The sequence below is a fragment of the Vanellus vanellus genome (assembly GCF_965231255.1).
Source record: "Vanellus vanellus genome assembly, chromosome: 2".
Taxonomy (NCBI): Eukaryota; Metazoa; Chordata; class Aves; order Charadriiformes; family Charadriidae; genus Vanellus; species Vanellus vanellus.
This window is the reverse complement of record NC_138906.1, coordinates 135,712,196-135,739,789: the sequence shown is the minus strand read 5'-3', so window position 1 is coordinate 135,739,789 and position 27,594 is coordinate 135,712,196. Positions and strand designations below refer to the sequence as shown.

Below are 27,594 nucleotides of genomic sequence, written 5' to 3'. Positions count from 1 at the left end.
CTCCCGATGTTGGCAGGGGATAACACATGAAGTCCAATTTTGCTGTCCCTAAAGCTCTGATGGAATCCAACTTTCTCACTCCTACAAAAGTTATGCTTAACCCTCCCATTTTTATTGAGGCCTGATCCAACTCATCTCAAATTCAGAGGGGAACAAACCGATCTCAGAGAGAGGAACACACAGCTTCCCAAGGATAAGTGTGCAAGGTCAAGTCTAGATTTTCTGAAGTCATTTATTACCCCAGAGGGAGGATTTGGGATCACTAAAACCTGCTCAGCATCAATCTGAAGTCATGACTGTCAGAGATCTTACTCTCCCCATAATTTTTTTTCACAGGCACTTCACTGTTGTGATGAGGGGAGGGTGCTGTTTGTTTTGGTTTTGAACAGGAATACATTTTCCTCTCTGATGCACATAAAACTCTCATTAGAGCCTGAAACAACTGTAAAAAAGAACTTTGAAAGCAAATCTGACCTAGTGGTAGTATATGACATGCTTAACTGAAAAAGATCTTACAAACACTGGAGTGTATATGGTAATATTGGAAGTAAACTTCATCTTCCACAAAAATAATGTATAACTTCAGCACCAGAACACATAGGTTAGCACCAAAAGGTATCAATTGCTACCCATCATCTTAGATGTTTAAATGAGGCAAAAAATCACAAGCAGATATTATAAACAGCTGCACTCAATAATTAATGATATCAATTACTTCATTTTCACTCTTATGCTTCTCACAGTATTTTGACTAAAAATGTTTTTAGCTTCATTTTAGTGTGTGTATACTTCCATAATTTTATATTTAGCACAGAACAAAAGTCTGAACTAATTTCTCTGTCTTTAAAGGCACACGACTCTGCTTGGAAGGAATTAGTACAAATCTTCAAGGCTTGCAGAACAGCAGCTGGGGGTAGTTTGCCTCAGCATAACCTTGAACTCATCAAGAGTTTCCCTCAGCATGTGTCAGAGCAGATATACCGCCAAAGACATCCGAAGTCTTCTGCACGTTTCAGTACTTTTGTTCTAGCAGCACTTGGTATCAGGTAATCAATCAGGCAGCACTGACACTGGCAATCAAAGTAAAGCTTTACTGGCATTGTCATTACCCAACCCAAGAGAAAAAAGATCATAGAATTCGGGGTGATTCAAATAGGTAATACAGAAAGGCCTTCAGTAAACTACTTATTTAATAAAGTGGAAGGACAAATTTTGCATAGTAATCAAATACCTGGTGAGCTGTAACACTCTCCATTCATTGAAAAATATTCAGCTAATGGTTGAGCGCTTGTGGCTGGTTTTATCAGGAGCTGCTTGTATGAAATAGCTTATACCCAGATCATTTTTTGCTGCTGTCAATTACAGTGTGATTACAATAATCCCTAGCACCATTACGGGATGTTGTGAAAAAACCCTGCATACCTGTTTGTTAAAAGCAAAGTTTTCTATATCCACAGAAAACAACATATTCCACAAAATCAAGGTATTTGTAGCAACTTAAAAAGTAACAGATACGATAACATATATACCCGTTATAATAATTTCAGCTGAATTACAGAATTATAAATTAATTTACAATGTCTACTCCTGTTTGGAAAGCGTACCATACAACATACATGTTGCAAATTCCAAAGTGCATAGTCATTTATTGTTCGACCTACTGTTGTAGGCTCCATGGCATAACCTGAACTTTTGCTTATGCTTTGCTTCCTATCTTGTGTTTGAAAAAAAAAATAATGACAATGGCTAGATGCACTGTTTTAATTTTGCTGTCTTTACCTCTAGACAAGTTTTCTTATGCAGAACCAAAATATATTTGCCCCATGCATCTTTGTCAAAATCTGGGCTGGCTGAGGACTAGTGACCCACCCAGGGGTATTCTCACTGAATACTCTCAGTGTGTACATAGATGATGCAAAGAGGTTGTGTTTCACTTTCAAAACCGGACTGAATTTTACTCAGTCAAAGTGTTTGACTGATTGAGCACTGCCCAAGTCCAAGCTCCTTTGAAACCAAAAGGAAAAGCGTTTAGATTGTAACTGTTAGGATAAAAGTTTGTAGAATATTACAAGTGTTGTTCTTTTAAAACATGGACACATTTTAAGACAATATACTTGTCTAGTTATTGTCCTGTCAGATACAGAAGTGTCACTAGCCAGAAATGTCTGAAGAGCCACAGATCGGTTGCTGACATTCTCTGAGGGATCAGATTATGGGTAGATGGAGAGGGACTGTTGCGTTTCGTATGCTGCAGAGACCATTCCTCTCTCACAGCTATCTTGATGGATAAAAAGAATAACTAACACGAAGAATTAAAACTCTGATCTTTCTTTTTACATCACCAACATGATACTTCATCTCCTGGTGACAGACTGTCTCAAACACCCTCAAATGGACTGAATTAGTAGTGACTTAGACACATACATACATGTAGCACTAGTGAAATTATACCCTGTTGTTCTGCTTGCTCTACTCAGTATTGCTTTTCAAAGTTCATAAATTTGAAAGGTCTAAATGTAGCAGTGCAAGCAGACTAAACATGTATATTTAAAGTGGAGTACATTCTGCCCTGCAATACAAAGCCAAAACTCGAGGCTATTTCAATGACATAGTAGTTGTGGCAGACATTTGATTTCCTCTTTCTTGTTAATCTGTTTTTCAAGAAAACGACCTGTATAATAGTCTAGCTTAAAGTGTAGGTCCTCTTTATAAACGTCCTAGTAAGCACCCATACGCGTTCAGTTTTTAGCAGGAAAGGTATGAATAAACAGATTTGGGTTTCATTAATTCATACAGATATTTTCAGGAAATAGTGCAACATATTTTAAAGGACACTGCCAATTGCTTTAGACATTTTGAATTTTTGTCACAAATCTGTATGAAGTTTTAAAGTTGCCTGATGTCTTTTATTTGGAAATCCTTTTATCTACTTTTACCTCGGATCTCTCCTTGAAAGTTTCACCTGGCTGTTTCAGTCAGGGGGATAGCATATATACTGGCAAATTTATAGTGTAAAAGACAGTATGGATGCCATATACTGATATATGTTGCTTTGTAGCAATATATTTCTTTACCTTCCTGTACAAGAATAAATATACTGCTGCAAAGCGCCACTATACCATTATGACTGTGTTCAGAAACATAGAAAGGTAGAGTTAGGCTGTGTTATTATACCAGTACATTTGAAGTGATGTAGCTTTCTATCTGGTTAAGACTTTAGGCACGTGAGTTAACAGCCACTGCATCTTGGCCAGTGTGGTTCCTCATTCTCTCTAATTTTCCCGTCTGCACACAGGCATCGTTGATGATAGCAGCAGCCGTGTGCTGAACTTTTGGAATGCCATAAAGGAATTAATGTTGTGCATGAGGTAGGTAACATCCTGCAGTTTCTCTTGCACATATGTTTTCCTCTGCTTGGAGTCCCACTGACATTGCAGGTGAAAGCACCGGTGTAAATGGGAGGAACCATTGGGAGCGTGAGGACAATTCGTCGGTTTGCACATCGCACTCCATTTTTAGAGCACAGTATTAAACAATGACCCTTCTCTTTCTGGAGCTATTATTTTTAAAAGGAAGTCATATCCTATCTTTTAATGTGCTTTTAAAGAACCTAATCTTCAGGAAGCTACATTTGCTAAGGTGAAAATTAGTTTGCTTTCCGTTAACAAAATGTTAATCTAAAAGGGTTAATGCGAGTCTTAAATCCCAAGGTGTTAAAACCAAATTACACTATAATTTGAAAGCTAATTATACAAAAGCATACAAAAAGAAAACATCAGAGTATTATTACAATATCTCTCTATATATAATATGTGCAAAATTCAATATACAAGCTTCTTGTTACTCATCCTTTTCTTTTTTTAAAAAATAATGTAAAACTTAACTTATTTAAACCAGTATAAGTAGTTTGATGTTACTCCTGGGAAACAAAGATTGTCGGTACAAGAACCTCCATAGCTTGGAGGACAAGCAGAACATGGGACTCCTACTTTATATGGTGCTTCTCCAATCCAATTCCCCCTGAAAATAAAAAAGGAAAAAGAATGCTTAGTAATTTCAGAGAGGAAGAAAAAAAATCATTAAATCATACTTGTTTTGAGTGATTAAAGTTAATGTCTTCAGTGATATCCTATAAATGCCCTGTTACTGAAAACAGACATTAATCACAGAATCAGAGAATCATGGAATCGTCTAGGTTGGAAGGGACTTTTAAGATCATCGAGTCCAACCATTAACCTAACACTTCCAAAATATATAAAAAAATATATTTCTGGAGGTTACTGACAAAGATTGATCTACCGATTCCCAGAAACCCGCAGGAGAATGACCATGTCACCCCAGTGTCCATCCTTTAGTGTCTGTGGTGAAGTCCCAGTCCTCCTGCTTTTGCTACAGACAAGTGATTTTTGACATTCCAAGCCTGGGACAGAGTATTTTTTACCAGAGGCATATATTTATGAGAAATTGGTAACATGAGGATTGGTGCAAGGTTTTCCTTGAGCACTTTTTTGTCTGCCAGTTATCTTAAAATCTTGGGTTTGGAAGGCAGAAAAATGAACTGAGTGAAATCTTATTCTCAGGTTTCACTGCCGTGGGTCCACATTGTGAAGCCCTGATGCTGAATTAGTGGTTAAAGAAAAGGGAGGATGAAAACTATTCACACTACTAACATATTAAAAAGAACTGTATTTGGACGTTTGTAGGGGTCTCATAGGTGATAACAGGAGGAGGAGGGCTCCCAGAGCTGCGTAATAGAGCCTGGGGAAAAGGGGTGCAAGTATGGAGAGTGATCGTGTGAAAAGAGGTAACTCTGAAAGATCTAGAAAAATCTGAAAAATGCATCCAGACTTTTAGGTGCTTTATATAAACCCCAGGCTTTTAGAGATTCATGTAACACTCGTGATGTAGGCAGAAAGAAAGTTAAAATTAGATTTTTATTTAAATGTTATGTCTCACTGAGCAGAGAACTTTCCTCTAGTTTGCATGTGACGTGGTATAGCAGTGAGTAATGCAAGTATTTATGAAAAATTTTCTCATCCTGCACCTCCCAGCCAATAACATTGGATCAAAAACCCTGGTCTGGATTGTGCCTTGGAAGAAAGTAGGAATCTCTCAAATAATTTTCTGATTCCTACTTCTCTTCCAAATGGGTACAGCAGACTAGTGGTCAGGAAATATATTCAATTTGATAACAGATATGGAAATGCAGAGTTTGCTAAAAGCTGATTTCTGCTTTATTTGCTATGCAATGCATGGCTGACTTGTGTGAGTCCATTAGATAAACAGGTGCGGGGCCTTTCTAAACTTTGGAATTATCCTCCTTAACTTTTCTTTTCATTATTTCAGAAGCATAGATATTTTTCAGCATTACAGCATGGCATCAGTGAAAATTACTGGAGTTCTAAATCCTACTTCTTTGCCAAATTCCAATACTAATAACTCGAGTTGGGGCTGCTATATTCACCCCCTCCTTCTTCAGAAGAGTTTCTGATGTGCTGGTCGCTCAGAAGGACACAGCCTTTATCGGCTGGCCAAGACACTTCTGTATGTGTGCCAAAGCACTCTAAGCCCAATATCCTTAACTCAGATTAATTAATTCTTAGGAATATAAACTTAAGCCAGACACGACCACTCAATATCCTTTTTGTGACCGTGCAAGAAGCAGATGTGAAAATCCCAATTGCACTACCTATGAATGAAAGGTCTACTAAAAATCTCTTCCAGAGAAGAAGCTTGTAACTCCAGGCTTTGGTTTGCTGTTTGAGATACAGTGGTATTTTAAACTGAGAAAATATAACATCTCATTAATACATTGTTAACTGATACACAAACAATGCATCAGTTTTCAATAACGTCTAATGTTATTTTCCTATATATGAACATGAGAGATGTATTCTATGAAGATTGAAAATTTTAATATTTTTTCTTCAAATGGAGATATATAAAAAATAGTATTTGGGTTTCTCTTATAAACTTTGATTTCACCCTGTCTATGTCATTGAGCTCAAAGGAAGATACAGTTTTTGCTGCCTGATACCCCTCACGTTCATTTCTTACCAGTCTTTTCTAGTAGATATTAAAGACAAAAGGACAGAGAAATCTCCTTAATTTCCAAAAGGGTTTCTTTTCCAAGTTTTCTTACTAAATCCTGTCTTTTTTTAAGTTGTAAAATCTTTAAAAATTCTTTTACTCATGTAACAGCTAGAATAATGACATATTCCTGCATATTCTTTACCACAAATGGACCTGTGCCACTGAGAGTTTATGGAAAACATGCTCAATTAATTATACTTAGATTCCTATACAGAACTATGGCTTTGCCTAATATTATACAGTCAGAGAAACCAGCCATTTACACTGTTCATGCTGCTTTTGAAGCACTAGTCCAAACCAGACCTCAAATCAAAGCTCTCCCAGAGCCACACTTTATTGATTCATTCTGCACCCAGATGTAAGCTTGGGACGATATCTAGGAAAAGCTGGGAGAAAAGTAATTTCTTCATTTCGACCTAACACAGTCGTCTGCACAGCTCCCTGATATAGGGCCACCTATGTGTGTCTATGACCTATACTTTGAAGGACCCTAATACGGAACGCAAGATGAGATTTGTAGACACTGAGCTTAGATGGATGGACTTTTTGGGAAATCTATACTACGGATGCCGTGATGCAGCATGGTCACAAGCAAAGGTATCTTGTGGGCAACCACATGTGTTCACAGTAAGTCAAGGGCCTGAGCTACAGTGGAACTGCTTACCTGAGGAAGTCTAGCTCACCATAAGTATATATAACACAGTGAAGAAATAAGGAATTGAAAGTAAAGTGGAGACAGCACAAAGGAGGAAGACAAAAAGAATTATAATAATAATAACAACAATAACAGAAAACAAGTTTTTGGTTTTGTTCTATACACATTGACTTATTTCCTTTTCTTCCTCGTATACCAAAGTCATGCATTTGCTGTATGTTCAGATGTAAAGTAAGAATGAAGGAGCAGCCCGCAGAAAAAGCACAGAGGTCAAGCTGCAGAAAAAGGAGTAAGCAGTCCTACAAGAGGACCAAAACATGCATGCAGTATAAAAATAAACAACATTAAAAGAAAGCAACTCACTTTGGGGCATAGTTGCATACCAAGTAAACAGCTCGTCGCCATACAGATCCCCAGACGTTCATATTGTGGCATGTGTGGATTGCGCAGCCTATACGATTGGAAGTGGCCCAAACCATCTGAATAAATATTTATTATTGGTGAAGTCCAAATTGAAAAGAAATATATATATATATACACACACACACACATTTATTTGAGAGAGAGCTATAAATATATCACAGAAAAGTCCAGCTTTGGACGGTAGATTTTGAATAGAAGAATGTAATTTATATAACCTGTGTGTAATGGGTGCACATGGGTCCATAACATCGCATGGGGCACCTGGGGTTGCAATCCTGAGGATAAGGGAAAGCATAATCCTTCACCTCATCATACCACGGCTTTACCAGCTGGAGAATAGATCGATACCTGTTTTTTTTTTTAAAAGACAGAAAGAAAAACATGTCATTTTAGATCTAGGTATTCTGGAACTTTCTGCTGCTAATCCCTCTGATGCAAGTCACCTAAATACCCATTTCTCCTCATATCACTAGGGGCACAGTATTAAGCATGATACTCTTAAGCCAAATGAACATAGATGGATATCAATTATTACTAGAATACTGGATGACACTTGCATCAGTCTAAGATATGGATCTCAAAAGCTGTTTTGAAGGGTATCTGCCTACCTTCCAGTTCTCACAGATAGGTTCTGGCCCAAGAATCTCAGTAAGTAGGAAGGTCCATGGTCCCAAATGCATGTAGCAGCCCAAGCCTCTGCAGATTTGGCAAGAGTTTCATCCCAAACCTGACAAAATAAAATATGCTTAGCAGTAGAACAGAAAAAAACAAATAGTGATCACAAGGCAAGAACACAAGAAGCAAGTATCTTAAGTCACAAATATACTATCATAACACATCAGATCTGTAATCTAGGCAGAGAGCCCTTGAATTCAAAAAACTGTGGGGCAGCATGGATTTGCCCTGACACTGGGCAGAATTCCTGTCCACGTCATCAGAGGAAGCCAAGTATTCATATCTCTCCCTTTTTTCTGGAAAATCCCTTCCCTGAGCAGGCATTCTCCTACCATTTTTCCTTCTGTGTTGATGAGATCCATGTGTGGAAATGAGTGAAATATTGGATGGGACTCAGATGGAAGTTAAAAAGAAGGAGAGGCACACAGGGAAGAACAATTCAGCACAGGTATTACATACTCCACAAAACCCCAAAGCATTTGAAATAGGATCTCAGGAGCATCTATAGCCAGAGAGAGTGTGTGTGGCAGGTTTTCATATTTGAGGCCACAAGGTGAAGAAAAGGGATTCCACAAAGGCAAAGACTATAGATAGTTTCCAGGTGTGGTATGAGTTCCATCATTTTATTCTGCACGGGAGCTGACATTGCTCCCTGCCTGGAATAAAAAGATAACAGCTCTGTAAGAAGAGACAATTTGACTTTTTAAGTTCTCCTCCAATGGTAGGAACATGACAAGTGAACTTAAACGCTGTCTCCTTTAAATGTTTTTCCTGCTCATTTACATGCTTGATCTGTAACTCCACTATTTTCTCCACAGCAAATACACTTGCCTTAGCAATAATGAAGATATCAGCAATAGAACCTACTGCACTGCCGGATCTCCAGATAAAGAATATCTCACTGTTATATTACAAATACATGCAAATACGAGTATATCTTCATATTTGAGTGATACCCAAGTAGGCTCTAGGTCCTGGAATTAGAAGCGCATTTTGAATACCCCAATGGGAGTGTTTTGGTGCAGGACAGATTTAGTGAATTGCAAGTAGAAAGACAGGAACAGAATGTGGTAAAATTGCCTACCCAGCCCACCGCAGCTTTTCAAACACAAACCCAAACTCATAAATCTTGAGTGGCTACAAAATAGAGTATGCTGTCTGAGATATGAAATAAGATGCAAAGTCAGAAATAAACTTATCAAAGGATAAGGTGGGCCACATCACAAATGTTTTCTGTTCTATGAGCTAATAATGATTTATAACATTGAATTCATAGTTTTAATTTCTCTAAGCTGCAGAGTGAAAAGACTGACCGCAGACCACGGACTGGGGCAGTAATTCATGCCCTGACTCTGTCTGGTAGTTTGTGAAATTTCTCTAAGTGAAAAGGACAAAATTTAGCAAACTGTATGAAATGGCTGTATCATTGAACCAAACTTTTGCTACTATGGAGTGGGTGAAGTACCTCCTAGATTAGAGCTAAAGAAGTGCAACAGAGATCAATATGAACCCTTAATGCAAATGATCTTCATTTCAAGTGGAACCACCTTATGGAAAGTAAGATGGATGGTGCTTAAAGCAGAGCAGATTTACTTTATACATGTTCATAAAAGGTTCCAGGATGAAGTCAAAGAAAATTGCCGGTAAAAGGACAAAACAGAGAAGTGTTAGGAAGAAGCATGCTAAGAAGGAATGGTCTTCAAGAGAGGAAATACTTTGACTTCAGCTCTGAAACATGAAGGGAGTTTCTTGGAGGACTTAGAGATAAGTCTATAACTTGGGAAGAGAAGGCTAAGCTGGAGCACTAGGGTACGAGAGAGGGGACCTGGGGCTGCTACATCTCCGTCCAAAACCCAGGAAATGCTCTAGGGCCCAAGACGAAGAAAGCTGCGTACAGACATTTGGTTTGCTTTGTATCTCTGACGTTAAGTCAATTAGCTGCATGTGGCCAGCATACAAATAACTCTTTATAATCCCTGTGGTATATCAGTTGTCCCAAAAGGAGGGTGTAAAGAGGGGGCAACAGTAGGTACAAGCATAAAAGTGTGCCTAGGAAGTGTGCCTGAGAGCAGGGCCACAATCGGTGTTTGGAGCCTTCCCAGGCCTAGGGGAATGGAGGAGCACACGGATCCAGTGCATGGCTCCAAACACAACTGCCTGGTGTGCAGCCATAGGGGGCAGCTCCGCCAGGGCTGTGACACCCCATAAACACCCTCCTTTGCTGGGATTAATCATGCTTCTGGCACGAGCACTCCCTGCCAGGAGGCTGAACATGAGGTTTGCGTGCTTGCTCCCAAGTGACCTGGCTGCAGTCCCACAATAATCTAAATGTGTACTGTATTTGCACAAATAGCACCGAGCTCCTGATTTCCACCCAGCATATTTTCACGTACTAAATTGCCTCGCAAAATAGCATGTTAGGTGTTTGAAAGAAATGTGAAGACTGGATTAGGTTTTCACTATTAATGCCCTTTCTAAACTAGGCATGGCCCCTGCCTTGGAGAGTGAGAGCATTGCTAGTCCACTTTCGTTTTTCCTCAGCTTCATTTTCTGCTTCTCATGAATCATCTGTAGCATTTGATTGGTAAAGTTTTAGGGGGTTGTTTCAAACTTAACTAAAAAGTTGTGAGTTTGGCAAGTAAGCATTACTGTGATATATAGTGCACTCTGCTTTCCGTTATCTGTTCACTCATGACCACTCTCTGGACATACGAAATTTTTAGCAAACAAAAAAAAAAAACCAACCACCACTGAAAAAGAAATAATAGGAGGAGAGCAAATGCAGCATCTTTTCATTTTCTCTGCGCCTTCATCAGCAGTCTTGTGAAAAGCCCATGTACAGAGTCCCCTCCTGCTATGCAAATCATTTGTATTTCATGGGGGATGAAGTGCTTCACCTTCCTTATTTTATCTTCATGTCCTAGAAGAAAACGTGATGTCAGTCCCTCTAGGACTAGCTCTAGTTCATCACCACAAGAAAAGGCAAATAATTAATATGGGCTGAAGCACAAAAATTATTATCTCATAATGACCTAAAATATTCTAAACTGTACAGTTAGTTCACCCTTTTCTAAAGTCTGATCCTGAGTCCACACTTATACTAATTTGTATCTCAGTTCAGTCCCCTCTTTTGGTCATGTAAGAGAACAGGGCAAAGACATGTAGATATTTTGAACCCATGAGGCTTTGCTGTTGTATACAGATAAATAGCATATAAAAAAATAGAAAAATATCCTAAAAAGAGAAACCAAAGTAACTTGAAAGCCGGAGGGGCAGTTTCTGTATGAGGAGAAATTAAAAAGCTCAAGGTAATTAGCAAAGAGTTCAAAAAAACACTGAGATAAACAAAATTATAAGCTCTGAAATGATGGCTGAGCCAGTGTTTCTATTAAACATGTTAGAGAAAACTACCTGACATGAACACAAAATTGCAAAAGAGAAAAAGGAGAGATTTGCATACTCAGTGGGTCAAGATCTGAGGAGGTGACTCATCCTCAAATGCTAATCATGCAAACTCCCAGTGCCAAACTATGCTCATTCTCTCCCTGGGGATAGGAAATCTTCATTTGCTAGACCATTAGTAGTTGGGGAAGCAGTCACTTTCCTTCCACCCAGTATAAAGATCCGCCCCAAACTCTCCAGATCACTTATTTGGTCCAGCATGGAAACCCTCCCCACTCCTCAACTGGGTCTAACTGAGCTGCGATGGAGTTAAAACATCTCACCACACTTCCACTGGCAACTTGAAGCGAACATCCTTTGGCCAATTTATTTTTCTTTCCTCAGCCAAAGATTATTTTCCTAGAAAGCTGTCCGACTGTGCTTTCTGCACCGCTCCCTGCAACTACACTTCAAAACTACACTTAATTGGAAAACTGTCAAGTGGACTGAATTGAGGGTACAGGCCAGTGCTTCTACATGGGGAGTTTCAACACCAGAGACCACCTTATGAGGCTTTATGAGGCAGCTCTGGGGTGTTTTTGCACTCACACAGCTCACGCTGGTTGAGAGTTAGGTCTAAAATCTTAGTGTTAATAAAGTCAGCAGGAATTTTGCCAATGAGGTCATTCACCCAAGATGAGGGTTTTTTTGTTTGTTTCACTCTGTAAACAAATAGTAAAATGAATTCTTTTATTCCCATAATGTATAACAAGCAATGGAGTGCTTTATTTTAATTAATTTCTTTAATGTTGAATGAAATTTCTCGAAGCCCAAGAAATGAGCTTCGATCCCCAAAGGAAGCCTTTTGCTGTTTTGGGTCACAGTTCCCTCTCATCCTCCCTTCCTATAGCTGTCTCCCAGCCGTTCTTAGGTAAGTTATATGTAAAAGCGATAGACTTGCCGTTTTGTTCTTTGTTGGAACAGCTTTGTTGGAACAGGATGTCCTGGTCACAGCTATCCTCTTAGGTATTTAAATGATGGTGAAGCTGAATAAATATTATGATGAAGAAAAAGAAGAGAAGCAACTACAATATTACAAAAATCTCTCCACAGCATTGGCCATTCCCTTCCTACACTGACAGCTATGCTTTAATTTGAGCAATGGTGTACATAACCATTTTCAACTATAATTTGAAGCTAGAAACACAGTTTTTCTGCTCATTCTCGTTACAGTCAGAATTGTACCAATAGTACAATTGTACTAATACCAATTGTTTAAATGGAGTAGCTTTCTCTTGACACCCTGCTCAACACACATCTTAGGGGGCAAACCCTGTTGCAAAACAGGAGATAAAGCTGAAAGCAACAAAGTACTTCAGACAGCAACCTCTCTACTTTGTAAGTAGAAAACATTGAACAAGTGTAAGCAAAATAAAGGAAAAGGAGCTCTCTTAATCCGAATCACTTGTTATCACTACAAACTTTCTAAAGGACTGCTGTATCACTGCAAGCATACTGCTACTCTGGATACATTTAACCTATCGCAATTCTACTTGAAAAGTAAAAAGTTTCATATTCCCGGTTTTAAATGCACTGGCGCAACATCTATTAGCACAGCCTGAACACGCAAACTTTGCTGAGAACATCTGTGAATGATGGATACACGAAGTCTTGGTTAAATTACACAGACTAAAACAGAGCAGTGATTCAAAGCAGGGTTCTCAGGGTCTGGAGCCCATTGTTGGTGCTAATGAAACATCAGGCCTTAGGACTTTGATGGTATCAAGGAACCATGTCATTTGGAACCTGTACTTTATTAAAGCAGGGGGCGTATATTCACTATAGGTCTTCAGTATGTCCAGATGAAATAGTAATGTCAGACCCTCCTTAAAGACATTTTCATATAGCACCTCTCAGTTTCACTGCACAACACGTTGGAGTCCTTCTTGTCTGGCTTCATATTATTTGTACTGTGTAATTATATAAAGGTTAGGAAACTATATCTTTTTCTTGTGTAAGGTCTGATTCAGGACCTCTGGATATCATAGAATTACAGAATCATATAATGGTTTGAGTTGGAAGGGACCTGAAAGATCATCTAGTTCCAACCCGCCCTGCCACGGGCAGGGACACGTCCCACTAGACCAGGTTGCTCAAAGCCCCATCCAGCCTGGCCTTGAACACTTCCAGGGATGGAGCAGCCACAACTTCTCTGGGTAACACGTTCCACTCTCACCACACTCAGAGGTAATAATTCCTCCCTAGTATCTAACCTAAATCTACACTCTTTCAGTTTAAAACTGTTACCCCTCATCCTATCGCTACACTCCCTGATAAAAGAGTCGCTCCCCATCTTTCCTGTAGGCCACCTTTAGGTACTGAAAGGCTGCAATAAGGTCTCCCTGGAGCCTTCTCTTCTCCAGGATGAACAATCCTAACTCTCTTGGCCTGTCTTCATCGCAGAGGAGCTCCAGCCCTCCAATCATCTTCGTGGCCCTGCTCTGGACCTGCTCCACCAGGTCCATGTCCTTCTTATGTTGGGGGCTCCAGAGCTGGACGCAGTACTCCAGGTGGGGTCTCACCAGAGTGGAGGGCCAAAATCACCTCCCTCGCCTTGCTGGCCATGCTTCTTTTGATGCAGCCCAGGATGGGTTTGGCCTTCTGGGCTGCGAGCGCACATTGTTGACTCATGTTGAACTTCTCATCAACCATCACCCCCAAGTCACTGAATATCAGTGAAGCTCATCACATGACTGTGTTTTTTCCTTAAATTAACATGTCTTAGTCAGACAGTCCAAACACAGGCACCACAACATTTCTGCCTGGAACCAGTACTAAAACACTGGGTTTCAAGCTGACTTTGTGAGATGCCAGTTTGCAGTGCACAGGGCTCTAGGAAGCAGTCCGTGTCTCTCAGAGCTCAGCTTGGCCATCCAAAGGATGCCAACACCTGGAGAAAAGGCTATGTCAGGTAATTTTCTGAGAGATTTTTCCACAGCTGGAAGAGCTAGAAACATAATACAGAATATAGGTGTTAATTTCATAATTTGCTGAAATTGGAGAGGAAGCTCAATCATACTAGTGGCTATGTATGACTACTATTTTATTTTCTTGATTCCATGCCTCCAGGTTTCTCACTGCTTTAGAGAGAACATTTTAAACATTTTGCAAAAACAGAGGAGAGAGAAGGTTTCCTTAATCTGTCAAGGCTTTCTCTCATATTTTGAGTGATGTAAATGAGTTCTGGGATGATATAGATCACCCAAAGTATCACTAGCTAAGTCAAGAAGGAAAAGGATGAATGTCTTGGAACTTCACGTAGACACTTGATGGATGCTTTTCTTAAAAACAATCAATCCCTACCCCTGCAAGTGTAAAAATATTATATTCCTAAATTGCTTTTATGTATATTAGAAAATGTTAATGACTTTTTTCCCATTTCTGCAAGAGGGTATCTCCTCACTATTTGAAAAATAATCAGAATTTCAAAATTCCATAATTTTAAAATGGAGATATAATCTGGCTGCTTTATAAATATCAAAATGGGCATCCATTTCTATCACATCTCTTCACACTGTCAAAGAAAAAAAGACAATTCATAATTTTCACTTTACATGTTTCTGACACCTATCTTCAGATTTATGATCTGATTGATAAATTCTGCAAAACGTGCTGTCATTTATTTTTTTTTTCCCCCACAGAAGTCAACTACTGGTTTCTTCCAAAGTCATCAGTAAGATCTGTCAACGCTTTACTGCATTTACTTTCCTTAAGAGTGATGTTACATCATATTTTTCTGATAACTCAGTACTTCAAAGGTAAAAATAAAGTACACACAGAGAAAATGTTTATTTCAGCTTTCTTACAGGTAGAAAAAAAGAGACTGATTCAAGCAGTAGAATACCTCTCAAGTAAAGCAGATACTTAAACCAGTAATATCTTTAGAGCTGAAAAGGTAAATTGAAAACTAATGTTTTAGTTGCCCCCACTAGAGATGCCACACCTGAGAAAGAATGACCAATACTATCACCTGGAATTGCACCCCTTTGTAAGTTGTTCTTAAAGTTCTGAACTTGGAATAAGACAAAGTTGAGATCCATCACTCCTGACAAATATGGGGAGCGAGAAAAAAAAAATCAACCTGCCCTTTGGTTGTCTAGTTCTTCATTATGCAATTTATGGAGAAAGGAGAAGTACTATTCACATAGGGATGACCATTTAGCCAAGGATGACTTTCCATGAGAAAGCAGAAATATTTTTAATTTTTTTTTTCCTCATTACCTGATTTTCAGATACAAAAGTTAATCTGTTTTCAGATTAATCAGATACCTTCCCAGAAGTTCAAACTGCAGGTTTCCAGTGACAAATTAAAATGTCTGACTTAGCATTGCTATATCTTGATGCATGTCTTGTTGTATGAGAGAGATACATCAGTACCAAAGCAAATGGCAATGGACTCTCCTCTTCTCTGCAAGTACTCTGAAATGGTTATTAATGGTAACAGGTAGCAAGAATTGGTGATCTAAATGCAAAGTGAGCAGAATACACAGTAATGCACTGTATTAATACCTTTCTTATTCTATGTGGATACCTGTGTGTAAACTGGATGTTTTTAGAAGCATCTAACTTTACACCCCTCGTTGCAAAGAAAACAAGAAAAGATATGGAGAAGTAGGAGTAGCCCTTCCCTGAGACTGCCAGTTGACAGACTGTGTAGCTAGGAGAGATGGGCTAACTGGGGTATCCATAAAGATATGTTTTTAACCTGGGAGCCTACAGGGCCTGCTAATCATCATTTTAAAGCATTCAAGCAATACAGAACCATGCTTCCACTCTTCTTTTGCCATCATAATCCTTAATCTTTCCTGGCTTAGTTTTATTGCCAGTAGCAAGGAAGCTCCCCTCACTTGCACAAGAGTACAAGAGAACCTCAGCAGAGCATTGCTCTGAATATTAAATACCAGCAGCAGCCCTCAGTACTTTACTGTGCCTTTTTGGTGGGATTTTTTTAATATGACATATCAGCCAGGCTAATCTTCTGCATATTCCTCAGTGGCAAAGCAAGTACTTGAAGCAAAACATACGCATCCCGGTCACTCACTACCCTCCTAGGAATTCCCTGAGTGCCCATAAGGCATGGGCTGCGGCCCATAATGCCACCACAGTTGTGGCATGACTGGCCCCTAAGCTGGCTGCCACCAACGGCACAGCCAGAGTGACAAAAACATCAGGTACAGGTTTGAGCACAAAGCCAGAGGAAACAGGTGAATTACACTGTTTTAATCACTCTCCTCTTCAACAGCTTCTTTCCACAGCTGCAGTTGCGTGATGAGATTGCAAATGAAATGTTGGGATATGCAGTTTGAATATAGTTGCATGGCAACACCGTCACATTTTGCTGTAATAGAAAGTGGCAATTTGTTTGTCAGTTTTGGTATCTTATCCGTCATTGATATAAATTTACTGTGGACTCATATTAGCATCTTCAGATTGTTATTTGGCACAAACAAACCCACAGCGGCTCCTATGCAGCTCAGAAAGGTGCCCAGTGGGACCTTCCTTTAGCAGTGATCAGTCAAAAGACCAACCTTTCTACCTCAGACTTCTGATTTTATTCTTCTGTGCTTCTGCTTGTTGGCCCACGTGAAGATCAGAAGCTCTTACTTCCAGAATGGCAACAAGCGGGAAAGAAGAAAACCTTGATCCAAGCCATTTCTTCCTGTGAGAAAAACGTTGGGAAGCTGAGGGATGAAATCCGACATCTCCAGCCCATCTGTGCAGCTGCACTCCACAGCTGCTAGTGCAAGTCCCAGAGTGGATTAGCAGATGCAGGCTGCTGCCCTCCACCTTGCAGGTCTTGTCCTCGTGGGTCGTTCAGCCGTGCAGCCTTGCACTGGCCGTACCACTTGCACGTGCGGTGGCCGTTTCTCAGAAATCCCACAGCAGCGTGCAGGGCACGCAAGGGTCCCTTGCACAGCTTCTCCCCTTCTCACTTGTATAGTCGAACCTGTAGCATTTTCAGGTTCAGAGACTTTCCGTAGGATCCCCCACCACGTCCACTACCCCAAGTCTGGCACAAAGCTTAATAAAACAACCCACCAGCCCTTCTGCCTGCACGCTTTTTCAGCAGAGTGACTGAAAGAGCCTCGTCTCTTTGCCTTCACTTTTTTTCAATACATACTGTGTGATGAAAACATATGAGCTCATTGGAATTTATAGACAGATTTGGCAAACTGTATATATTTATTTGGGCTCTGAGATCATTTGGATTCTAGGCTGTCTTTCTCTCTCTCTCTCTCTCTAAGAATATGAATACTTTTTGCTCTCAACTGCCACCTGTTACTGTGCATACTGTAATTGGTGCCTACCACACGTGCAAGTCCTTTCCTAAACAGATTAGGTACTAATTAGAAAGTTTACACAGAAAATTGCCAAAGCCTACCCTCTAGGGAAAAAAAAATCTTGATGGGAATCGCATTTCTGTACTTCATTCTTTTGCAAATAAATAGAGGGTTAATACGTCAAGCTGCTTGTCCGATACTCCACTGCAATTCAAAGAAAAATTGTGCAATGCTTTATAGTCAATTTACCCTCATATAACCAAACCTCCAAACATCTGATTCACACTTCTGAAGGGCTCAGTATTAGAAGGTTTGTCTTATAGTAATCAGGGCATCACTAGACAGATGTCCAAGAAACCTCATTGCCAGAAATTCTTTTCTTATGAAAATTGAAGTCTATTTTTTATACAGAAGTTTATATTCCTGAGTGTCTATTTGGTTCAAATTCAAACTCCTATCATTTGAAGCTTGACCACTGCTAATACTCAATTTGTTTCTTCTAAAGGTTGTCCACATTTCTTTTCATGTTTGGCACCAGGCTTTTAAACAATAAGAAACACAGAAAATTGGTAGGCTGTCAGATTTAATAACAATAAGCTTCCCTGATATGCTATTATTTGTTTAGCTTTTGGAAAAGTTAAATATCAGAGCTACATATCTTAAAATATTCAGTGCTTTCCTAACCTACTGCAAGGCATATTTTAGTTGGCAAGACCTTATCTCAGAAGTGGTAACAAAAAGGACCAAACTTTGTCTAGCTCCGTGTCACCCTGACAATTGGTCATAAGTCTGAAGAGGAAGGTGTCTGACCTCTATCATTTTTAATACGATCAGAGCAAAATGCCTTTTTGCAAAACCACAAAATGTGAATAAAAAATGTATTTCTTCTGTGGTTTTTTGTTTCTCTTCTATATGAAAAAACCCACATTTTTTACTATTTTTGTTACTAACCACTGAAATTTTTCATTAAAACAAAAAATGTTCTTAATTTCTTTAAAAGTTTTCAAAGAAAATACGTATTATTTTCTAAGTAGCTCTAACTGAGAGATATGGCAGCATGACACAAAAGAAAACACATAGCAGCAGCTTCTTACTGCAGGATAAAGAATATGAACAATAGTTCTTTATTCTCAGAAGAAGAAAGCTCAGTTTAAGATTCTTTCCCTTGACATAATTTAACAGATGTCACTGTACAGATAGAGAGGCAAACTCAGTTCATTCTCAGTTGTGTTAGAATAGACCTCAAAACCCCATCCCATGGCACCTGCAGGTGCATTCATACATGGAGGTGCCTGGGCTGAAGACAGTATTCTGTGTACAAAAAGCAAACAAGTGGTTATCCTGAGGTTTCCATCTTTGCTGGTTTTAGCATACACGTTTCCACAAACCTAGATAGTCTATTCTTTACAGATTCTCTTTCCAGGTACGGGAAGAGGATAAAAATGTTGAGAGGTTTCAGGTTACTATCATCTCCATTCATGTATGAAACCAAGTACTGTGTACTTTGGATGAAGTTTCTTGTGAAAAATGCCCTGTCTCTGTTTTTAGCCAAGAAGTTCAAGAGGTGCTACATTTAATAATAAAGGAATGTCTAATTCTGAGGGCTCTGGGCAGGCTGCTTTTCTATCTGAGACTTTACTAGGTTGGTTTTTTGTTTGCTTAAACTCCTAGAAGGCTTTCTACTAATACTAAATTTAAATAACGTAAATGCTCTCTTCTAAAACACCATCAAGATGGATGTTTTAAAATTCTTATGAATAAAACATTGGAAAGGAGCTCTAATACCAAAGGGAGTTTAACACAGTCATTCTTTATCACAATATTTATCAACAAGAGTGTTTTGGGGGAAGTTCTTCAGATTTTTCAAGGAGCACTTTCCAGGAAAGGTCTTTTTTGTTCAACTCTTGAACAGGTCTTCTGTCATTCACTCTGAACATAACTGATTGCTTTTGTACTTCTTATAGCTTGCATCCACTTTGATTTGACCTTAGATGAACACCACTTTAGCTACTGAGACCGAATGGGTGTTCCTAGACTTTTGTAGATGAAACTCTGCTGGAAAAATGGGAGGCATCCTGCATCTCACTGGTAGCCAAAGAGCAGTACAGTGTTGCGTTATTGACACCGGTGCAGTAGGAAACAGATAAGTGGATAAACTCACCTGTGAGGCAAAAGAGAGCTAGGTAACTCTATTGTGCCAAAATTAGCAGAAAGGAAGCTCCATCTACTCTTGCTTTCTTTCAGCCTACTGTCATCTGCGGTTTTAATTCCACTGCAGAAAAAGGCTGAATATGCTGTAAAGTGACTGCTTCCCTTCGAAGCTGTCATGCAGGCAGACACCCCTAACTGTAACCATGTAAAGCCACATCAGTTCTTTCTGTTTTCTTCTCATTTTCTGAGAGGATTGGTATTCCAGAATTCATTAGCCCATGATCTTCAGCCACTCCTGATGCTGGGTTTTGGCACCAGGCAGAAGTGACATACTGAGTTGGCTAAACAGAAACATAAGTGGTAGGAGGGAGAAACCGGAGCCAGTGAACACATTTCTCCCTTACACCCCTTTTTATTTGTTCTCACCTCACTTGTGAATTCACAGCATAGAGCAAGCTAAAAGCCATGGCAAACTGGGATAGGTGGACTACACTGGGGAAGATCCAAGCTCCTTGATATTTCTCCTCCCAGAAGACTGGGGTCTTACATACTTAGATTTACTTTGTGCTCTGTCATGATGAAAAGCAGGTTAGGATCTTTGTACCCTGATTCACCATCTGTTTACTTTATTTCAACCTTTATCATGTATGTAGGATTTACAGGAAGAGGGCTATTCAATGGAAAAAGTAGGCTGCCAGTAACTTCTAGGGTGAATTCTCCATTGCGTTATGGCACTTGTGTCTTTAAACATGCATAGTTAAAATGATGGCCATAATCTGCTTTGACATTTAAGGGTGCTGTTCACTGATTTAGCAAAAGAGCTGTAAATGGAGTGCAATATGCAGAAGTATTGTAAGACATGCACATGGAAATTAAGGAAACATCATATGCATGCATGCATCTTAATTAATGCCAAGAAAACTGTCAGTAAATATGTAAAGGGTAATGTTTGGAATTAAAAAGGAGAGAAATTCTATTGGGCAGTAAAAAATTGCATATAAAGATTAATTATCTGACTTTTAGAGGGAAATATTTAGGTTAGACATTTGGAAATCATTTCTATTCCTAAGGTAAGATATTTGCCAAGAGATGTGACTGAGACAGCATCACTATATGTGTTCAGAAGTAGACAAGATGAAAACCATATGTATTTAATGCAGAAGGAAGTCCTGCAACAGGGCAGGGATAAACTATATGAATTAAGAGACCCTATCCAACTCATTAGACATAAATCTTGAAGGAACCAGCCCTGAAGTCCTTACTCACAGACATGGATGATTTCAGTGGGACCACGTAGATGAGCCAGGGCAAACAACTAAAGAACAAAATGTCCTCTAAGATTTAGAATGGTTTGTGAGAAACTGCACTGACAACAGCAAAAAATAGGTAAACAAGTTGAGAAGCTTATTTATCAGAAATGCTTTTGAATGGGAGGGGAAAACAAATTAACTCACTTTTTCCATGTCCACATGAAAGGCTTTAGGTATTAAATTGGACTTTGGAAAACTTGAAGTAGGCTTTTTTTTCTTTTCATTTTGTCTTACCCATCACCTACTGCGTATTCAGAAAGCATTTTTAAGATCACCTTAACAGAAAGAAAATTTTATCAAGACTTTCAAATTTAGGAGTGAAAAGTAATGTAGTTATTTACATTTGTGACAACTAAGTGGGTTGTTTTCTTGCTTCTCTGACCTGACTTTGTAAGTTGTCTGCAGATCTTTGTGGACAGGAAGCAAATTCATCACCTCAGAAAGGAGGTCACTCCTGGGCCATACAGAGTGAACAGAATTCCCCTATGACTCACACGGACTCCCTCACAGGACTACAGGAGCTTCTTTTGGAACACAATTACTTTTTTTTTTTAGAACAACAGTTCATTTCCTTTGTCCATTTTATCACAGTCTTTCATGTGGATTTACTAGAAATGAATAGGCTCAGATTCTCTGTTCCCTTCCAGCTCCTCTGCCACCAGCTCATGAGAAACTATCTTTAAGTTACTATGAAATAACTCCTGGGTATCCAGACTAACTCATTTCAGGCTAGTCTGGGAACCTTTTACTATTTTGAGTCCTACTAAGTGACATGTTTGATGTGGGGCAGATTTTCCCAACTATGCATTTATGCAATCACTGAACAAAAAGGAATTGAAACTATATCAGAACATCTTCTATGCAAGTTTATCTAGACCATTTTTCTGCTCTTAAAATCTTCACACAGCATTCCACAAACATCCAGCTTCATGCTTTTGAGTGTGCAATCCTGCCCCGTCTATAGTAGACATGCTACTGCCAGTCTACTAATGACTATGTTGATTGGTACTGGGCTCAGGACTCATCCTTGCAGAGCCAGCAGTGAACTACTCACAGCTTGTCTTTCAGTACGGCTCTTTAACAAGCTACTTCGATCACCTTAAAGTACGCTTTACTAGAAGAGATTTTCCCACTTTGCCTATGGGAATACCATGGAGAACAGTGTTCGATGCTCATTAAGGCCCAGCTCCATCAGAGTTACCGCTTCTGCTAGGTGCATGCAAAACTGTAAAGAGTATGCCTGTATGTAAGCACCTGCTCGACCAGGTTTTGCATTCACACAGTGACGTGGGTTACAACAAAGACCATATGGACTTTTAAGAAACTGGCCTCAAGTGGGGAGGATTGCAGGGAAGGTAAAAATGACATTTGATTCTCATAAGAACAGGTATTTCATTAATCAATGTTTTGGGAGCCTAAAGGTAGTACCAATGCTTACTAAATGACATGTTTTATGAGACTCAAATTTCAGCTGGCAACATATCGCAAATCTTTACTGGCCTACCTAGTAGCTGAGATGTTCCAGAAAGGCAACACAGGCCTCTGCAGTACAGGATTAGCGTTCAGAGAAAGGGATTTGCTTGCTCACAGACTTCCCCTGGATTTGCAGATTTACATACCTTTCACATTAGAGAGCTGCAGTCAATTCTACACCTCACTTCTTCTGAATCATGAATTTTATGGAACCTTTTTGCTTTCTCCAGAAAATGTATGCAAAGCCAAGTGGATGATTTTCACCCTTTGCCAGGCCAAAAGGATGGTGTAATCTTTCTTTCTGCAGGTATGGCATCAGCTTTTAGAGCACAAGCAAAGACTGGAGAATGACAGTCTTAGGATGAAGAAGAATGAAGGGTATCATAAGACAGCCCAAATTGAAAAAAAGAGGTCATCACTTCTACATTATAGGCCTGAGAGTTGTTTCCTTTGTCTTTCACTTTCCTTCACATACACACTGACTCTAGACTTGTACTTGCAGAAAAACTTCCAGTTGAAGGCACCAGCAATACCGGAACCAGAACCAAAAGGAGGACTACTTTAATGTCTGACTTACAGGGTGCTACTATCCCAAGAGAAAGATTACTCAGTCTCATTGGCGTGAGACACGCCTGTTTCTTTTGCTAGGTATTGATAATAGAACAATGCCTCCCATCTTTGCTTTTGACTCCCCAGCTGTCCGCTTACATTGGGGACTGCACCCAACAGCAGGCTGGAGCAGCACTGAGACCCACTTCTCACAAAGAGAATGAAAACACTCCCCCAGCTCCGTTACTGCCGTGTTCATCTGAACCTCCCCAGCCTAATGTGTGTGCATTCAAAGCCATTCTTCGAGACCTCTCATCCAAAGTCCTGCAGCCCACAAACTTTCGAGACAGTAGGGGCAGACAGAATAATGCCCAAGGAGTTCAAAGTATCTATAAAAGCACTGAACATGTGAGAAGCAGACGGCATCAGGGGAAGGAATAGAACATGTCAAGGACAAAAGCCCAAAAAAAGGTTGAGTGTGGAGAACTAGAATCACAAGAACTGACCTGTACAGCTAAACCCTGAGCTCTTACCAGTGGAGATGACAAAGCAAATGGAACTGCACAGAAGTGAGAATGTGACACAGCAACTCAAGAGAAGAACAGAGCTCCTAACAGAATTAGGAAAAAGAACAAAACACAGCTTAATGTGACTTTGGACAGAGAAAAGATGAGAAAATGTCTTTTTCTTGTGCTTCCAATCTGTTTAGTCCTTCTCTACTTCAACACACTTACAAGACTTTTCCACAATTTACTGCATCTGTAAGTAATTCCAGCTCTCTAACATGTGACATCCCTTTTAGTCATTGTTAGCGGAAATGGGAAAGGCCACTTCCATTACTACCATTGCACTTTTCCATAGCATTCAGGACAGGAACACACACTCTGTAAGGTTCTTTCAAGCACAGTTCGTGTTGTCTGCCGGTAATGATGATGTGTTTGTTGTCTTATTTATGAAAACGAGTATTGAGTGACACACCACCTTTTATGTGTAACAGCAGCGACCTTATGTCCCCATGAGACACAACAGGTGTTCTGCCATACACTGAAACTATACAGAGACCAAAGAACGGACTAAGCAAATTCCAATGGGCATTACTGATACACAGGTTGCCCAAGTCTCGGGCTGCTTACAGCACCATGTCATCTTCAAGACCTTTCTATCAAAACCTTTCTGTAGCAACAGAGGTAAAATGTTAAGTAGGTGCTGCCATGGCTACAAAGCAGATGGCAGAGCAAGCTACGTGCTCACTGGGCTTTTTGTCCTCTGTAAAATTACATGGCATACACAGACTGACTAAATTCTGAAACAGAATTGGTGGCAAAGGGGTTGGCTGCCACTTGGCGATCCAAGTTCAAGTTGTGCTTTGGGTCATTACCTACATAGCTTGAGGTGCTGCTCTGAATTCTGCATCATGAAGTCACAAAGTAGTTTTGGACTGGGAAACCAAACATTGAAGAAAGCCTCAGACCTTGTCCTTGAGACCACTGACGGGGCTGACGCTGATAGGAACACAGGTACAGCCTATGCTGGTTGGTACTGGTGAAAGCATAGTAAGAAGGGCAAGGAAAATAATAGCATGTAAGCTGTAAAGAGCATGACTTCAGTCTTGACTTCAAACCTTGCACAGCACCATTGCAGAGCAAAGCTGCAGCAGAATACTCAACCAATATAAGTAACGTCTTGGCAGTTTATGCATATGAGTGCATCGAAATAGATCTAATCAAGGAAGCTTATTTTCTCTTTTGAAGTTTTTTTTTTTATGGAACAGGCTAAAAACAGTGCACTTACAAAACTCTGGGGAATATGACAGGGTGCTGGCTTCACTTAAGCAAACCGCAGGAGCGCATTTCTAAAACACACAAGCCAAGGAAGGGCATGGTAGGCTGCCATTCCCTCAGACATTACAACAAAGTTTATTTATGCAGAATCAAAGGAAACGTCAGTGGAGAGCACAGCAATGAAAATGATGACTGAGCTTGACTTCTGACCTCTCTGTTTTTTCTGTCTCTGACCTTTCCACTTAACCAAACTTCAAACTCAGCCTATGGTATGGTAACAGGTCTTCATCCTGCAATGTTTTGAGTGCGTTCAGCATTTTGAGGTGCTGCTGGGATGGGCTAAGTGGCTTATGTGATCAAATCCAGATTCAAGTAACATCTGTGATAGAAAGATGTCCAAATTGTTAGTCATTGGCTGCTAAAAAGGAGGAGTTGTTATTACTGTTATCCCCTTTTTATGTCAAGCTGATGGTGTCCTGTTTCTCAAATCTGTTAACCATCTGTTGTCATATGAGAAACTCTGTGATTTTAAGCAGCTATTATGGTGCTGACACAACTTGCCTGTGCTTTCACAAGAGTGTGAATACCTTACTTAGAAGGTAAAAAAATTTTGCTTGGCCAACCTATGTTTAATATTAGAGCTCCACAGTATGCATGCATTCAAAGTTGGAACACAAAATAGCAAACACTGCCTTAGCTAGCAGCGCCAAGTATGAAATCACAGTGAATGAATAACTTCTATCATACCTGCAGGAACAGATAATTCACATAATGAGTATTTGCCAATAAAGGGAAAAGGTGCTTGCTACAAACGTAACATTTTGAGCACAATGAAATCCTACGTACTAGAGAAACATTTAAAAGCAGCATGGTATTTGATGGAAAAAGAAAAGTATTAGGTGCACACAAACAATATGCAGTACGTAAAACACATGAGCATGAGACAAACCGTGCATCAAATGAATTAGTTTGCAAACACAGTTTTACCATATTGTCTCCAAAAGTATTAAGTGTGAAAGAAATTAGAAATGGTCATTGGCTACCTTTTTGCATACATCAGGGCGATGACTTTCAGGGTACCCCACAAAAGCAATGGGACTACAGATGATTAGCACTTTCAACGCATGCGATCACATGTTGTGGTCACATACTATTCCTCAGGCCAACAAGCAATTAGCTCACAACTTCATTTACTTGGGTCCCAGAAGTTTCATTGAGACTACTCACAGAAATGAAAATTCAACAGGGCAAGTAAAAGGTTCAGAGTTCAGTATTTAGCTTTTGCTTGCTTATGTTAATGAAACTTAAAAAATGTAAGGAAATAACATTTTAGTAAGCAATAATAGTTAAAAATCATTTGTCTACTTAGCTAAACGCTCACAATTTGTTTAAGAAAATGACATCACTGACTTACAGTTTGGTTTACTCTTAAATAAACAAAGTTCACTTACCATATATTCCATGTTGGAAGCAGGTGGGAAGACTTTGCCTCTGACTTGATTATGATAATCAAGAATGGCAATCATGTCATTCTGTGAAATGTAGCGCTTCCGCCTGGCTTTGGGAATTTTTGCAGAGTCCAGATGAGCTGCCAAAGCCGTCTCAATGTCAGTGAAATTATTGTCTGACAGGAGTAGGTCAGTGGAGTTGGGTAACACTAATGCACTTGTTTCACAGAGAATGGAAAATAAGAAAGCACAACTGATTGCAGTGATTACTGTCATTTTGGGGCCAAAGGAGAAAGATAGGCCACAGAGGTACTCTGCTTTAAGTCAGGGCAGTAGAAAACAGATCTGTAGAAGAGAAGATGTCAAAGATGTGATTCTGTACATCTGGGTAGCAAGACAAAGTGAACTGGCAGGCTGTGATCAGAAAAATGATTCTGTCTGTCAGCTCATAAATCAGAAGCATAAAATCAATAGAGTCAAAACACATGTTACTGAGCAATTTTCCATAGCCATATTATCATTAAGTGATATGTTCTTACTACAAACAGACCAACTGAAGTATCATTATACCGTGAATTACATGATCAGAGCTAGTACGATTCCTGAAATAGGGACAGTGATATCACACCAGTTCAGTCCCTAAACCACACTATAAATCTTAAACGGTGAGTCTGCAGGAAACCTCACAGAATGTTTTCCACTGAAAATGAAAAATACATCCTAGGCTATGCCTATCCATCCAAATATGGATTGTTTTGACACAATGTGGCACAGATCAACTACTAGGCAAAAGAAAGTATATAAAGCATGAAAGCAGGACATCTTAGAAACAGCATTCAAATCTTAACTTCAGCAAAATCTGATGAGCATTGATAAAACTGCATGCAAAGCAAACTTACTGAGCTGAATGGCTTACCTCTGGATAATACCAAGACAAAAAAAAAAAAAAAAAATACAGTCTATTGTTCTCCCAGTATATATAGCACTTTCCTATATGATGGTATGAACCTTTGTGGAGTGTCTCTTATTACAAACCCCCAAAGAACAAAACTCTGCTGGTTTTGAAGCTTCTGGCCACAGGAGCTGCTAACAGCTTTTATATGTTGCAGTCTGTATGAGCCAGAACAGGCAGTTTCTCTAAAGGTCTCTGCTTAGCCAAAACGAGAGGGGAGGAGTTCTGCAAAGCACCCAGACCGCGATTGGGTGGCATTCCCGGAGTGTAGGTGGTCTGGATGTTCAGTCACACCCCCAGTTTCTATAGTGCAGAGGCAACATGCAAGACTTCTTTTTTTCGGTACTTCCTACCTTTTCTTT

At 39.6% G+C, this 27,594-nt stretch overlaps 1 protein-coding gene across 1 annotated transcript; it reads right to left on the bottom strand.

Moving 5' to 3' along the window:
• Nucleotides 1-3,884: 3,884 nt before the first annotated feature.
• Nucleotides 3,885-26,556, bottom strand: PI15 (peptidase inhibitor 15; the record flags this gene model as incomplete). The annotated part of the gene is made up of 5 exons (XM_082480080.1): nt 3,885-4,020; nt 7,112-7,227; nt 7,387-7,519; nt 7,780-7,898; nt 26,284-26,556. 5 exons carry the CDS (start codon nt 26,554-26,556, stop codon nt 3,885-3,887), a joined length of 777 nt encoding a protein of 258 aa, XP_082336206.1.
• Nucleotides 26,557-27,594: the final 1,038 nt, after the last annotated feature.